The sequence below is a fragment of the Neolamprologus brichardi genome, chromosome 22 (genome assembly GCF_056152115.1).
Source record: "Neolamprologus brichardi isolate AB-2024 chromosome 22, ASM5615211v1, whole genome shotgun sequence".
NCBI lineage: Eukaryota > Metazoa > Chordata > Actinopteri > Cichliformes > Cichlidae > Neolamprologus > Neolamprologus brichardi.
In genome coordinates, this window is record NC_142124.1 from 24,814,443 (window position 1) to 24,831,732 (window position 17,290).

Consider the following 17,290-nt stretch of genomic DNA (forward strand, 5'->3'; position numbering starts at 1 on the left):
AATATAAATAATGAGAGAACTGACAGCTATTATTTTAATCACCCTGTTCTTTTAACTAGAAGTATCAGAAAAGTAATGTGGTAACATCTGGACTGATGTTTGCAGACAGTATTTTAATCACAAGTTTAAAGGCTGCAGTCGTTGCACACACTGTGTATAAAATATAAATATTTTGATGCGCACCACACTTCTCGTACTCCGTAGTATTGTAGTGAAGCACTTGGAAAGTGGTTGTAGGTGATTCATTTGATACTGCTAACAGTGGTTATGAGTGGGACTGATTCCCTATAACTAATGACTGGTTGGGCCACCCATAGCAGCAACAACTGCAATCAAGTGTCTGCTGTTTATATCTGCAATCTCATTCTTTTTGTCACTACCCAGAGCTTGTGACCATAGGTAAGGGTAGTAATATAGATTGACGAGTAAATCGAAATTCGCTTCTCTTCTCTCTCTTCACTACAAAAGATCAATACAGCAGCCACGTCACTGCGGACACTGCCCCCAATCCAGTGGTAGCTCTCACACTTCATTCTCCACTCTTTTGTGACCATGACCCCAAGATACTTCAACTCTGCCACCTGGGAAATTAACTCGTACCTGACCTGGACTCCTGGGCACTCCTAGACTTGGACAAGGAGGTGCTGATTGTCATTCCCACTACTTCACATTCGAATGCGAACTGCTCAAGCTGCAGGTCACCTGCTTGATGAAACCAACAGAACCACATCATCTGCAAAAAGCATAGATAAAATCCCAAGGCAAATGAAGCGGAGACCACTGTCCACCATCTGGCAAAACTAGATATTCTGTTCATTAAAAACTATGAACAGTATTGGTGACAAGGGGCAGAGTCCACTGAATCCACATGTCCCCAGGCTCCCTTGGAATGCAATCAAAGCTTTTTGGAGGTAGGAGTCTTAGGGGCCTCTGCTAGGTGTTGCCAGTGCACTCTCACTATGCATTTGGATGCACCACATGAGTTCAGCATGTTCCCCTACCTGATCCAAGTCAACACCAAGTACCAATCAGTTGACAGCGCAGCACCTGTGTTCAATCAATTGAATTCATTTCACTTTGATCTGTGGCAAAATGCAGTGATTTAAGCTTTAATGATTAAATTGATTCAGTTTCACAGCTCTAACGTCACCTTACAAATAAACAGCGTGCACTGAGCATGCACTCAGTCATAAAATAGTGAAATAATAAATTTTTTCTAAATAAATAAAATTGATATTTGACACATTTGACAGGAGCTAAGTTCACTTGCTTGCTCTGAATTACCTATTTTTTTTTTTTTTTTTTTACACCTTTACCTTTATGTTCGTTCATGTGGAAAGCTGAGCAAAATAAAAAGAATACAAGAGACACTGGAGGTGAACCTTTAATGTTTAGTGCAGTTTATCAGTTTTTAACTACAAAGAAAAACACGAAATGGCCAAATTCATGCAGGCCAGAAAACGGCAAAACCACAACAACAAGAATAATAACTACAACAATAATAACCACATCATGAATAATAATGATAATAATAATAATAATAAATATACATAGTCACACACACACACACAAGGTCAGCTGAGTACCAAAAACTGTAACAAACATCAGAAATGGCTTCAGTCTAGGAGTAGTGACGACGGGCGGGGCTACGAAACCTTTATAATTCAGGTAAGTCTGACTCGAGTTCTGATCCTCCACTGTACCAAATCCTTCAGGTCCCATGTGAGCTGTAAACACTGACCTTTGACTTTCCTTTTCTTTGAACTGGACATGAGGGTCACATAATTTAGGTCTGGTTCTAAAATCAAACTCAACTGTTGAACATGTCACATTGTGCTTTACCGTCAATAGCCAATGAACATTCACCTACTCAAAACACCAAATATTTGACCTAATCATCCAGCGTCTCTTGAATAGGATGAAGTGTTAGGGTCACATTAATTAAAAAAAGTATCCATTTTGAGATTAAAGTTGAAATGTAAGCTCAAACTTGAAATAGTATTTTAAATTTTAAATAGTCAAAATGTGGAGATTACAGTTATTTCAAGCCAAAAAACTGCCACGGCTCCCATATCCTCTATAAAATGGCTTGTGCAGATAAGTTAGTGAAACAAACAGATGATCCGTCTTATTGTGTTTCGTGATACAACCATTGGTATCTTTGCATCTGTCCATTGCCAGCCATTTCATTTTGCACAAATCCGACCCACTCTTTCAAGTTTTTTATTTTTTCCTTCTGACCAGATGCAGCTTTCTGGCACCATCTCTTCAGTGTCATTTTGTTTATGAGCTAAAAGAGAAACAAGTTTCTATAATGAAAGTCATTTCACTAACTCAGCTACACAAGGCATTTTGTAGAGGATATAGAAGCCGTGGCAGTTTGTATTGAAAATGAGATTTCCACGTTTTGACTGTTCTCAAAATTACGAGTTTATTATCTAAATAATCAATAATATATATATATATATGTTTTGCCTAATGTGGCCCTAATATTCCTTCGTACTTGGCACCACTCTCAAGTGACTGCAGGCGACAGGAGAACCCATTGAACTCAGCTCTTCCTCAGTTTGTGTGCAGTACCAAAGGAAATAACCTGAACTCTGATGTCAGTGACTGAAATAAGGACCAATGAGAGTAAAGGAAACGCCAACTGAACTATATGTGGCTTGGCCTTAGATTTTAGGAAGAAGCGTTTGGCTGCCTCCAACGGTCAATGACCCTCTCCTGCTTGGGAGCTCTACAATTCAGTCGTACCATAAGGTTGGGCAGTGCCTTAACAGACAGACCGGGAAACAGAGGGACTGTTTTTAAAGTCGTACCAGATAAAATTCAATTTGTGACATCACTCAGTTTGTTTATCTTTGACATCACAGATCCAGCTAGGGTGCTATAATATAATAATCCCACCCCTCTGAGTGTCTGAGGAGTGAGTTGTGTGGCATTGTGCAGTGCTATCCTGTCAGTTAGCATGTTGTTAACATGCTAACTGACAGGCTTACAGCTGCACTTAGTGTAGTTAGAACACTGAAGGAGTAGGGCTAGCGTTAGCCTTTCAGTTAGCCTGTTAGCACAGCAGCAGCAGCTCATCATCGCTGCTCTCTGTTTTGCCAGTCGCTTCCAGGCAAGCATCAGGGATCTGAGCTGTGTGGACCATTCCGCAGTGTTCACAGGGGCCATCCCGCCCTCCTCGACCACTGTTCCCATTGTGATGGCGGGGGGCATGGTTCACGGTGGAGGAGGGGTATGACTCGAGCAGAGGTTGTCGGATGTCGCTGACAAGCAAGGACGAGGAAGAGGAGTCTGAGTCAGAGATGGGGATCAGGAGCTCCACATCTTCGTCTTCCTCTCCACTCCCCCGTCGCTCTGTGACTTCAACCCCACCTCTTCCTGTCTCCAGCTGGTGCAGTGGGCTATGATTGGTCCAGGTCTGGCTCTGCTGGTTCTGACTTGTTCTTGTCAGATTTCTAGCTAAGCGGTGCAGGTTTTGGGCCAGGCGCTGCAGGGCAGAGGCAGCTGGGGCAGGGAGGTCAGAGGTGTCACTGTGACATTCGGGATCTGGACTGGAGGTTACTATAGTGACAGGGCTGGATGGGGGCAGGGCCTCTCTAGGCCTGTCATTGTCTCGGCCAGATGTCAGGGTCACAGAAGGTGTCACCGAAAGCACAGCCTCTACAGCGGAGGGAGGCGGGGTCTTCTGGGGGAGGGGTGCAACAGGTCCACCCACTGCACTGATGCCTCGCCCTCGCTCGCCCTCAGTGTCTGTGTCATCCGAGTCTGGAGACAACAGGTCTGAGCCGGAGCTTCCGGTGCTGCCAGTGCCAGCGCTGTCCTCCAGGTCTGCAGAGACCAGAGCCAAAGAACCTGAGCGCCGGGACCGTGAGAAATTAAAGAGGCGACGCCACAGGTTGCTACGACGACCAGAGGAAGGCAGCCTGAGGGATGTGAAGCCAAGCTGAGAGCGGACCGCCAGACGAAGATTTTCCAGGACAGAAGCCTGAGGACAGAGACGAGAGAACCAGTTCAAACTGGATCTACCTGAAGTCCCTGAGGACCACATAGAGTCACCTTTAAAAAGGTGGTATTTAACCTCCATTTGACCTTGGGCCTAACCATATGATCATTCTTCAGTGTACAGAGAGAGTGTGTGCAAAAACTTGAATCAGGAACTTCCTGCTATGTGAGATAAGAACTGTACCTGGCTCCCTGAGCACACTGGGAAATCCTCCACAGGTGGGATCAGTCCCTGCGCAATCAGCTGACCATAAGAGGGCGGGGCTTCCCTCCTCAGCAGCTCCGCCTCCACTCTGGACAGCTGGGTCTCAAATGACCTGGAACAACCAATCACAAGCCTTGACTCACAATGAGTTCAGAAGCACGAGGTGAACAGAAATGTGTTGACATTCTTACCTGCGTTCAAACATGCGCAGCGAGTACAGCTTGCATGTGCAACCAAGGGCAATGACCAATAAGAGGCCACAGATGAGGCTGCCGATGACGGCAGCTGTGATGACTCGTGTGGGAACAATGACAGGACAACTCTCCTCGTCGCTGCCATCCCCACAGTCATCCTGTGCGTCACAAACCCACGACTCAAACACACAGCGATTATTCTGAAGGGATCAGACACACAGGGATCAGTCAGAGGTTAAAGTGTTCTAGTCTTCTGTAACTGGATGTTAAACATGCCTTTCTCTGTATTAGACAGAATGGCACACACCGAAAGACAAATGTGGGAAATGTGACTTGGACTCCAAAAAGCTGTCCTGATGCTGCCTTAATGCGATCGGCCTCAAACTGAGATGTGTTTGGAGTTATTTGGTTTGCATTTCTAATGTTTTAGCTGTGATGTCAGGCGTTTGGAAGGCATTTGTAAACTACATCTATTCAATTTTATTTATACCGCGCCAAATCACAAAAACAGTCGCCTCAAGGCACTCTATGTTATAAGGTAGACCCGAAAATAATGCATACAGAGAAAAACCCAACAATCATCTACAAAAAGTTGAATATGGAACCTGCTTTAAACAAAGTTCACCTCCAGTTTATTGTGTGAGTGAGATCATATGTCTGTGATGACTCACAGGACCACCCTGCTGCTTCTCATTTGATTTGAATCGTTAAAGACTAAAGTCAGAACACACCAGTCTGGTCTTACCATCGTACCTTACAGTGGAAGTTTCCTGGCTGACAGAAGAAGCAGTTCTTCTCATCAGAACCATTGGGGCAGCGGTTCTGGTAGTTGCAGCGGTCCGACCGAGGGTAACAGGCTCCGTTTCTGGAGCAGGGGAACTCATCCTCCTGACAAGAGGAGCAGTTTAGCTCATCGCGACCGTTGGGGCAGTGCCAGTACCCATCGCAGCGCTGCTGCTCGGTGTAACAGCCCCAGTTCCCCCCGCATGGAACCTCCCAGGGCAGGCAGAACCCATCCACCTAAAAACAGGACCACAAAGACTACTTAATCAAGAACAATAGAACAGAACACGGCCACCTGCACAACACCTCAAAAATCAAACACACCTGGTAGGTGACGTTGAAGCCTCTGGCCGCATTGATCTTGTCAGCGTAGAAGTGAACTCGGAGCTGACCGGATGATGAAACTACAGCGACCGGCGCTCTGGAGTCAAAGGCAGTCAGCACCCTGAGGAGGCGACGGGGGTTCTCCTCCAGCCCGTCATAGACTTTGACATAGTCGCCATAGCCAGTCCCATCAAGTTTAAAATCTGTGAACCTTAGAATAACCTGCAGGAGAAGACAGGAAGAACATCAGGAATGTTGATGTCCTTTGCTACCCGAACACACTCAGGGATCAGAGGTTACCTTTCGGTGGTCTCCAGTGTCAATCAGCCAGGTGCAGTTACTTCCTGGAGGGTAGAAATCAGGATAGTTTGGAGAGCTGAAAGAACCATAGAAGTTCCTCAACAACTCGCCACAGGTGGGAACATCACAGTCTATCTCATCGCCAAGGTCCTGAAAGAGACGTTGTGACACACCAAGTTGAGGACATGGTCAGCAGTCCGGCCCAAGGAACCCCTGAAGTGGATTGTTGTGTCCTTTGGAGACCAGGCAGAGTCCCGATCACCTGAGCTCTAAAGCACTGGGTTAAATATTCAACATAAGGTGCTCCTTCTCATAGATGTAACGACTAGTAGCAATATGTTGTGTAAACACAGCATTAGTACAATACTAATACCTCGTAAGATATAAACAGCTATATTCATATTAAACATGCTTACAATCCTAACGCCATAGCTCGCATTCTGCTCATCTTTAGCTCTGACATGATGTCTGCATCATAAAGAGACCATTTCATAAACTCCAACAGATCAGCTCAAGTTACACTCACGATAGCAGAGCAGCACAGGCGTACCACAAACTATGGGTGACTTAACGGACCTTTATAAATCTGTTAGATCTGAGTCAGCAGAACTCTGGCAGATCTCTTCGTGGTGATTAGCCCACATGTGCTGTGAGTGGTGAACCCGAGGATATGCATTGGGCGAATGGTAGGAGTACCGGTTCGGTACTGTGTTATTGTTTGACACATTAATGTAAGTCACATAAGCAGCAGCGGCAAGTGGACGAGGAACCATTTGAGCAGTTGCAATGGGTCACCTAGGTGGCGTGTTACCTGGCAGTCTATGCTACCGTCACAGCGCAGGCTGTGGGGCAGGCAGGTGTAGATGCGGGTGTAGCGAGACAGGCAGGGGAACTGGTTAAGGCTGCAGGGCTGGAAGGAGAACGGCGAGTCCACACACATCTCCTCATCTGAATTGTCGCCGCATTCGTCCATCGAGTTACAGCGCCACCAGTCTGGGATGCACTTCCCATTTGAGCAGTGGAACTGGTCCACATCACAGCTGGATGCCAGCGGCTTACCTGCACACACAACAAATCTTACTTGTTTCCCATCCAGAGCATCAGCCTCTACTCCAGTTACATCACCAATAGCACACAGTGTTTCCTCACCGCTGATGTATGACAGTCTGAAGCCCTTTCCCGTCAGGCTGTCATCCGAGTGGAAGTGGATCCACAAATGGTCCTGAGAGGAGATGTAGGGCGGTGGCAAGGAAGAGCCACAAACCCGGAGCCCGTCCAGGTTCCTGTAGCTGCTGATGGACATCCAGTCTGAGGTGCAGCGATGGGAACCCTGTAGGTCAAAGTCCTGGAAGCTGCAAAGACAGAACAGGGAGGGCATTGTGAGAGCAAAGATGGGGTTAAAATGAGGATGTGGTTGTTGCTTTTCACTCTGTGCCCTGATGTGGGTGTGGCAGCTGTAACTATGGAGACAGTAAGTGTAGTACCTGATGGTGATGGCATCTCCAGGTCGCGCCCTGATATTCCAGCTGCAATTCAGTCGGGCTGGATACTGGAAGGGCCATCCGGGGCTGGTGATTATACCGCTGGATGCCCGTAGGAGCTCTGCCACATCACTGCAGGCTGGGGGGGCAGGGTTGGACTGTTAGTGTGACACTGTGTTTGTGGGTGTGTGTGTGCCATTAGTGCTGCCCTGATGTCTAGATGTGACTGTGACCTCACCATTAGAAATCCCTGACACATAGACATTTTCATTCCTCTGAGAGACAGCAATGCATCCTGGGGGAAAATCACAACAACACATGGTTAGAAGTGATGTCATATTGATAACAGTCTGACGTACAGCTGATGAACCGCTGGATAATGCTGTTCCTTATTCTGTTAGTTTTTGTCTTTATGGATCTAAAACGTTTGCCTGAAGGTAGATGTTGAAACAGTACATGACCAGAATATTATGGGTCTGGAAGGAATTTGTTAATCTTGCTGAGAAAAGAGGAGGAGAGGATATCTGACGATTTGCTAGGCAACCTGTACAACCCTGCGTAGTGCTCTCTTCTGTGCTCCTGTGCAGCTGGAAAACCATGCACGGAGACAGTATGCCAGGTGATCACCCTGATTCATGAGCAGCTTATTTGTATATGTTTAGATCATGGACTCAGATTATCCCCCTTGAAGATCAGATAAGGACTTCTGCAGTCAGTTTACAATCATATTATGAAGCTTTGAATGTTTTTGCTGCAGCCATCTTGCTGTTTTAAAACAGAGTGAGAGCTGGAGCTTACTGTGAAACTGCCCCATTATTGGCTAATGACCTGTCAATCAGTCATTAGTATATCCTTAGTAGGGATGGGTACTGGTATCCGGTGCCATGATGGCACCGGTTCTGTAATAAACGGTAGTAACCAGACCGAAAAGCAGCGCACATTTCGGTGCTTTATTTCGGTGCTTTTTTTTCCTGAGATGTCATACACTTTGGATTCTAGCCAATCATTTTACGTTTCCAAGGATAGTAGGCGGGCCCAGGTACATACGTTCTTTTAGAGCAGAGCTACAGATTAAAAATGCCCAAAGCAAAGCGGTCAAAGTCTGGCTGTACTTCACAGCAAAAGATGCAAACTCAGCAGCCTGCAACAAGTGCTTTAAGGTGATACTGTGATACTGTCAAAGGAGGTAACACCTCGAATTTGATGAAACACCTGGCGACGCATAGCGTTTTTTTAAAAGCTGAGAAATCGGTGCTCGGTTTGAGCACCGTTTAAGCACCGGCACCGCTTCAAAAGTACCGGTTTGGCACCGGTATCAGATAAAACCTAAACGATACCCATCCCTAATCCTTAGTAATCAGGACTTCATATTTAAATCACTCAAACAAATGACTTGGCGATCATTAGAAAAAAAGAATGCCGGTTTGCTTTTCACATCCACAAGCTTTAGGCATTGTTTATCCTGTCTGTGGTCTTAACACAGTGTTCTACATCCAGCAAGTTCCTATTAAAAGTTACATGTAAAAAAGAAAAGGTTAAACAGGATGGACAAAACGCTGAAGGAATATAGCAGATGATACTTCATGGGAGGATTGCATTTTGAAAATTTGGCATCTTAAAGACTGCTCAATCTTGCAGGGTCAAATAGCTGGCCAATGCTCAACATTGTTAATTTTCAACAATTGCTAATCAAATGTTACAAGTTTGACCACCAGGGGTGCTGTTTTGCCAGTTTTAGTGTAGTTGTGTCATAAAGCAGTCTGAGGTCGGGTGTTGCAGGGGTTACAGCTGTTACAGGAAAAGGGATCAGACTTCCTGTCCTTTCTGTGGTATCTGTTCTCCTACAGACTAAAGAAGAGCTTGCCGGTCAACTGGTGATTCTTATTGGTGGTAAGTGCTAGCCCTGTGGTGGACAGGACCTAGTCAGGTGTACCTGCGTGTCATTTTGACTCCAGCCCAAAGTGGCTAAGAGAAGATGGTCCCTGTTAAGATACTTGTGAAGCCCTGATCACTTACATAGACCGTTTCATTATCATTACTGAACCATGCTCAACATCTTCAAGCTTTAATAGAAACTGATTGATATCTTCCAACTGCTATGCTTACTACACAGAAAAAAGGAGTAATGGCTGTAGTGACACCTGTCAACAGATCACAGCAGACCGAATGTAAAGTGATCTGTAAGAGCCATTTGCAGCCGTCACTACTAGATGGTCTGTCCTTCCACATCTGCCTCTCCATTGTACTTCCGCTTTCTCTACTGGTGGATTTGGAGCAGATTGGATGCTGCAGTAACGCACTGTGGGGCCCTGAGCACACACTGATATAGCAAGATCTGTACTGTGAAATATTACAGATTCAGGTCCAGGTTTTTGGGACATAAAATCTGCGTGACAGTTAATCCTGGAAGGCTATTAACTTAGACTGGTAAGTGCCCACAATCACTTCCTGCCACATGTCTATGTTAAACATTAAATTAAGTAACACTAGCTCTGCCCTTCTGCAGTCTTCCAGACGCACTTTATTCAGGACAAAGTAGGTTTTCAGGAAAGGTGGGAAGTCTTAAAGAGACAGGACCCGGCGTCATCAGAACAAAACATAAGTGTACACACCTGACAACAGGTCAGTCTGCACTTACCTGTGAGGAGGAGCAGGCAAACCACACCCTGCCTGCAGTCTGTTCTGAGGGCCATGCTAACCCTGATGTTATGATGAAGATAATGGTGAAGAGTCCAAGGTCACAGAGCTGAGCGCTGCATGTCAGCTGTTAGCAGACCTCGGCCCCGAACCGAGCGGCTACCGAGGATAACGGATCTCACCGATAAACCCGGCATTCAATTAACACAGACACGAGCCGCTGAACGGGACGTTAACAAGGTTGGTCCGCATCCTGCGAAGAACCTCGGTTAGCTCGCAAACAAAGAGCCGCTAGCTGCCGACTAACAGGCTAACGCTAAGAACACCGGCCCGTTAGCTTCAACATGCTAACGGGACAGAGTCATCCGACCCGGAGCGGGGGGCCCGAACCGGGTCGATCCGAGCTCACGGGACCGGCACCGAGTCAGCAGCAGTAGTGTCGATCTGATAGTATGTGTGAGCGCATTGCCATGCGAAGCTGTTAGCTTTTAGCTTCCGTCGAGCCGAACAACAACAACAGACCGCAGAGAGAATCCCCGCCCCTTTGACAGTGGCGTCACTAACATGGCCCCGCCGTTTTTGTCATTTGTTGGTTTATGTGAACTTCCTGTTTCCTGAAGATGCCAAAGCACTTCATTAATAATCAAAGAGCCGAACGTCCTTCATATGTTCACTACATGTATGTGTGTATATATATATATATATATATGCGTCACACTCACACGGCCTGTGTATGTAACTGAACCGGTTCATCTAAAGCGCTTTTCTACTGTACTTGAGCACGCAATATGCCTTAATAATGAATCAGTCATCAATATATTAGGACAGAGAACACGACTCCATCAGTGATTGATTAGCAGCTCAGATTCAAATCTCCAGTCTCAATCTTTGTAGCTGAGAGACTGAGTGGACAGTCTGATTGTAATCTGATCAGGAAATGAGAACATTTCATGTGAAATAAAATCACACACACAGAGACACCCATTTTCATGTGCAGACTCATGTTATGGGATTTATTATATGAAAAGTGGAGCTGTACAAGAATTGAAGTAGGGGAGACCGGGGATAGTTGTAACATTTTTGACATTTCTGTCTGTAAATTGGAGCTCTTTTAAGGTAGTGGATTCAAAATGTAATGCAAAGTATTTACATGTCTCGGCTATTAAATAGTGCAGCTATTTTCTCTGCAGCACAATTACCCATTGCATGGTATGGTCTCAAACACAAAGAGTGAAATGTTACAATTAACCCCATAGTCTGGGTTAGTTGTAACATATCCTGGGGTGAAATGTAACACAATGAAATAAGGGTATTAACAAAACATTAACATGTAATCTTTGTTTATTCAACACATGAATGCACTTAGAGCCATTTATGTAGCTATGTGTGTGTGTGACAGAATGCAGAAATCTAGCTTTTGAACATATTCCAACCCCCCAAAAAAGACAAATTATGGAATTTTCTGCAACTGAATATTTCATTAATTTTGGTTGGTCTTCCTTGAGTTTGGCCTCATTGGCTCAGTGGGCATTATAACCTACAACTCTTGCACCAATTTTGAACATAACAATGAAACTGAAAAAATGTAGTTGTGCACCAGCATCGCAATTCCATTACTTTTTATCATGGCTCACCTTGGTGTGGTTTGCAAAGTGCTTCAGAAAGATGAGGAAATCTGTTTCTTGCACCCATCCTGATTTATTTCCATTACCAGTACTTCCTACTGGTCCATCTCTGACACAGTGGTCTGCATAATGTATGTGTGGGAACACAAACAGTGGAGGAATTCTGTTGCCAATGGCATTAACCGCATATACAAAAGCGACCAGTGAACCTCTCTCTGCTGATGTCGTTGCCCCAACTTGTTTAATATAAGTTAAAGTAATAGTGTGGTAAGTTGTAACATCTGCATTATTGTTACAACTAACCCAGACTGTTGCTGTTACAACTGACCCAGACTCCTATAGCCATGAACTAGCTAACATTACAGCCAACAGCTAAAACATTAGCACTAAAGACCTACACAGAATATATCCCCATAGACATACAAATAACATAATTTAAGTTTGATGAGTTTAACTGCAAAGCAGATAATGCTATTAGAAATTAAAATAAAGTAGAAAAACTTACTTTTTGGCATACAAATTACTTTTTTTCGTGTAAAATTGTCTGTGTTTGAAAAAATGTGCTGATTTTTCACATGTGATATCAGTTCTGAATTGGGCATGCACAGGATGAGTCACATCATTTGAAACTTAGCCCTGATTGGAGAAATTGGAAGTGTTACAACTGACCCACGTTACAACTATCCCCGGTCTCCCCTACCCCAATGGAAGGATGCAGGATGACGGTCTCAGCGGATTTTCTTCCTGTGTGAAGACAGAGTGAAGTGAGGACCTTAGCCTTTGATTTCAGCAACTGTTAACTAATGTAAACCTAAAGAAAAGCTTCAGTGACTGTCAGCTCAGATTTATTGTGTTTTGGATGACTGTATATCCTGGTTTAAATGCTTTGACTTATTGACATATTAACACCTGGACACACACACACACACACAAACAGCTAAAAAGAAACATGGTCTGACTCCTACCTAAATATATAAAGAGTAACTGAAGGTTAAATGCAGCTAACATGTCCTGTTTTAAGCCAGGCACTCACACCTTCCCTCCACTGCATCTCAGCCACCATCGCTCTGGCAGTAAGGGCGCTAGAGCCAGAGTAGAGGAGAGGCGAGGTGGAACAACCCATTTTGTTGGGGGGGGGGGGGGGGGGGGGGGATATCTATACTTTTGTTGTTAAAATATTACCTCTCAACCAAGTACTGTATGGTTTTTATATTTTTAACAGTATGTCACACAAACAGCGAATATTGTCCAAAAAAAAGTAAGAAATCTTTGGGGATGCTTTGATTCATTTTGGGGGTGCTGAAGAACATCCAGGTGCTAAAAACGCCACTGGCTGAGAACCAGTGTCACAGCCTTTGAAGTTCTGGCATTTATTTCGTGGAAAAAAAACAACCCAATAATTTCTTACAACTTAAACATAAACAAAAGTTAACTTAATCTGATTTAACAAGTTCTAAAAGTGGTCAAAAATCCTTTTAAACCCTCCCGTTGTCCCATCTGACATTTGGCAACTAAAACATTTCCACTACACCCCTCCAGGGTTCTCTTAATCCCTTAACTATTGGAAAGGTCCAGAAGTTAACAAACTAATCACTTTTACAAACCCTTTCCAAAAGCAAAAGTAATTACAAATTTACAAAGCAAAACTAGGTAAGCATAGTCTTACTGTTATAACAAACACAACTTTTTAACAAATGTGTATTTTATTGCAGGGAATAGGTAAGGTTAAAGTTTAACAACAAACACTGAGCCTCACTTTTGATATTCGCAGACAACATGAAAGAACGGGGATTCAAACACTGTCATGCAGCCTTTTCTATTAAAATACCTCATATAGCACTCAATCTGGTACCTGAACACAGTGAAATATCTTCATTTTTAACATATTTATGGCTGTGATGAACCAGCATCTCTCTCATGTGTTTTAGTACCTGTGACATGACGGTCATGAGTCTGCACACAGACGTCATGTTGAACAGATGGTGCTGTGGTGAGGTCAGAATAACTAAGAGCTCATTACGCTCAAAACGGAGACTTTTTTGTCTGATTGTAAACACCCTTGAAAGTTACATGTTGCTACTAGGGGCGTCATAGTGGAGGCAAAAGTGATGCTCAGATAAAGACACCCAAGTAGCCAAAGGAAGGAGGCAGCCGCAAGTCTCTCTCTTAAGCATGTAACACAAGATGAGCTCATACAGTGGCAATTAAACGTATTTAAACAGCAAGTAGCTTTTATTGGTGTGGTTTGCTTTAAGGTGGATTTAAAAATTTGCATTATTTTCTAAACAGAAAAGAGTTCAGTTTATTTCAATATATAACACAGAAAACCAAGACATAATTTTTTCAATAATCTTGGAGTGGCCAAAAAGACGTGACAGGCCGTGACATCACAGTCAACACAAGTCCATAAAGCCAGGTGAAACTGCACACTGGACAAGCACATTTCTCACCTACAGTCACGAGCAATTTACTGGATGAACTTTTGTTCTGCTACCCTCAGTCGTATCTGAATATCTGATTCATTGTAACACTGTAGCTTTGGTTTAAATGTCAAAAATGAGCAACCAGACAGGAAAACCAGAATTTGTGTGCACTCTGCCAAAAAGTACACTGGATGACCTTATTCAGGTTAGGGAGGTCTTCCAAAACACCCTGTCTGAAAATCAACTTTTAAAAGAGGATACAAAGTCAGCCAGACAGCAAATCAAACAGCTGATGCCCCAAATTTCACTGATGCATGCCAAGCTGGACCAATATGAGATCCAAGCTGGAGAACTCACCGATGAATCAGTGTCATGCAAAGTGGAAATGAGCAGTGCCACCAAAGAAAAAGGGGATCAGACTTGTTCAGGTCAGGAAAAGTCCAGAAACTTTGAAGTTGAGATGAACCATCTGAAAGAGCAGCTTCAGCAGAGGGACAGCAAAATTCTGATCCTGAAACAGGAGAAGGACAGTCTGTCTGCCGAGCTCGCACAGCTTCAGAAACACAAGGCCTCTCTGAAAGAAACTATGTGGAATGAGAAAACACACAGAGAGAATCTGGAGCAGGAGAAGACAGTCCGTGAGGAAGAAAATAAGAAAGTCCTGGAAGAGCAGAAAGTGGTGAAGGACACAAAAGAAATGCCGAAAAAACTGGATGAGCAGACAAAAGAATTTGCGAAGGCTAAGACAAAGACAGTAGAGACTCCAACCCCAGAATTGTCCTCATCAGAAGTCTGATACACGTTCTCGTGTATCAGAGCGCAGAGAAGAGCGGTTTCAAAACACCACCAACAGATGACCAAGTGGAAAAAGCACTCGGAAAACAGACAAACTATACTGAACTCGCAAACAAACAGTGCGAAGAAGCAAAAAAAGCGCTGAATGAAGTGCAGACAGCACTGTCAGTGAAGAAGAAATATGTTGAAGAGGCAAAAAAGGAAATACAACAGTCAAAACAAGTGTTAGAAGGAGTGCAGATAGTATTTAAAGATGAGATCAAGAAAATACTGGAGACAAAAGGCTGAAATATCGACACTGGAGAAAACACTGAAAATGGGGGAAAGGTTGTGTGTCAACAGAGTGATTCAGTTGGTGGTTTCACAGGCCATAGAAAAAGTCTCCTCTAAATACAAGCTCTTCACAGAGCGCCTCACTCTTGACTGCATCAGCGATCGTCTGATTGAGAAAATCTGGCCTGAAATTGAGCTAAAACATTTGGATCTGTCCCTAAAATGTCGGAAAATTCTAGACGAGGCCATTCTCAAGGATCTTTGCAAAACACACAACTGCAAGGAAAAATATTTGATTTTTAATCTGAGGGAACAGCTTGATAATATTACCATCCCAACCTTCAAAAAGCTGTTGTCATTACCAAGAAGAGTCCTCAGTGTCTCCAAAAACAGGGAAGAGTACAAGGAAGTGGTGAAAAATGTCACTAAAGATCTGGTAATGCACGCTATGAGCCAAGAAAATGAAACGACAACATGGCATCCAGGAACATCAGATTTTATTATATGGAGGCTTTCCCAAAATTTTGTCCATAAACTACAAAATGTCCTTAGAGAACATTGAACAACTCAGCCTGACAGTATACAATGAACTCCATGACAGGTGGGATTCTCCAGTACTCTTAATGAAGTCAAGCAACCCAGTGGTTGACGAAGCAATCGTCAAAACCTTCAAAAACCATGCCATGTGATTATGTGACAAAACTCTTAAATTGGCTTAAAATACTCATTTAAATTCGGCATCTAAATTTAATTTTAAAACCAGAGTGGTTAAAAATAACTCCTCTTCTTCTCCCAACTTCCTTCCCTCATCACCAACTGGCTGAGGCAGATGGCCACCCCATCCCAGAGCCTGGTCCTGCTGGCTCTCTTTTAAAAGTGAGTTTTTCCTTCCCACTGCCACCAAAGTGCATGCTCTAAGGGGTTGGAGTTTTTGTGCATTATTGTATGGTCTTAACCTTACAATATAAAGCACCATGAGGGAAGTGTTATTGGAGTTTGGTGCTGTTGCTTAACTCAAAATGTCAAATTACATTTTGAGTTAAGAAACAGCACCAAACCACAAAATAAAATAAAAATTAATAATAAAAAAGATCAAATAAAAAATAAATTTGTTAGCTGGTTACATTTGTTTAAATATTCTATTTCTGTTCCAGATCCCCAGAATTTTCTGTCTGCCAGTGTGTCATGCAGTTTTCAAGATTAAAGACCTTGGCAAAGAAAAGAAAAGTTCCCCACTCCAGCTCTTGGAAATGCAGATAACCTTCATCAGTGGCGGTCCTAGCCTGTTTGGCGCCCTGGGTGAACACTTCCTCTGGCGTTCTTGTCAATTTTCTTGATATTTATTTATAATCCCCTCTGTTAATCCTTGATATTTATAATTGAGTGATCTGTATATATTAGTGCCATTTCTTAAATGTGTAAAATCTGTAACCTAATGCATTGTTTGGAGTTTAGTCTGTTACTGTTACTATTTTTACAATTTCTTCTTGGAACGACTGTAACCCACATAATTTCCTTAGGGATTAATAAAGTATTCTGATTCTGATTCTGATTGTTTCAGGATGACCTGCCATTATCCAATGACACATCTGCTTACCTGTATCTTTTGCTCGTTTCTCCTCCTCTTCTTTTCCCTTTTTTCTAAACTGAGCACCTGGTGGCTTTGAACTTTCTTGTCCATCTTCCATTGGTTTTAATTTTGCACTCCAGTATGAACACCCATCCCTCAACCCGAGGATCACCACAACACAACCTAACAGACCTACACCTTAGTTCACGGATTCGCTTTGTCTAGGGTTTATTTCTGGGATTTCACACAACCCAGGAATTAAATCATTAATACATAATGGGCTAGGATTTATATGGAATGCCAGGACTGCCATAATAAATAAATTAAATACACCATTAAACAATTAATTAAATGTGCCAATATCTAATTAAAATGGGAAATAATTAATTAAATAAATATTATTGACACATTTAATTAATTATTTAATGGTGTATTTAATTAATTCATTATGTCAGTCCTGGCGTTCCACAGGATTTACAGCACTATGAATGAAATGTGCTAGCTATTTGGAAGCAGCCGGCCCCCCTCCCCTTTCGACGGGTTGTGTGCGAGACTTTAAATCATCAAACTGTAAATTTTAAATTGTTATTGATCCCTTTACCCCTAGTTCTAATTTTCTTACTCTTCTTATATTTATTGTTTGTTTACTTGCACGGCTGTGTCTCGTCT

At 43.3% G+C, this 17,290-nt stretch overlaps 1 protein-coding gene and 1 pseudogene across 1 annotated transcript; one reads left to right on the forward strand and one right to left on the reverse strand.

The window, feature by feature from the left end:
* Positions 1 to 1,371: 1,371 nt before the first annotated feature.
* lrp12 (low density lipoprotein receptor-related protein 12) lies at positions 1,372 to 10,498 on the reverse strand. The gene is made up of 11 exons (XM_006795225.3): positions 9,937 to 10,498; positions 7,537 to 7,593; positions 7,302 to 7,437; positions 6,967 to 7,169; positions 6,629 to 6,876; positions 5,818 to 5,967; positions 5,518 to 5,739; positions 5,164 to 5,430; positions 4,408 to 4,610; positions 4,196 to 4,328; positions 1,372 to 3,994 (listed from the first exon to the last, which is right to left on the reverse strand). Exons 1-11 carry the CDS (start codon positions 9,989 to 9,991, stop codon positions 3,065 to 3,067), a joined length of 2,604 nt encoding a protein of 867 aa, XP_006795288.1. The 5' UTR covers positions 9,992 to 10,498; the 3' UTR covers positions 1,372 to 3,064.
* Positions 10,499 to 13,977: 3,479 nt separating this feature from the next.
* LOC148096777 (uncharacterized) lies at positions 13,978 to 15,740 on the forward strand (annotated as a pseudogene).
* The last annotated feature ends 1,550 nt before the right edge of the window (positions 15,741 to 17,290 follow it).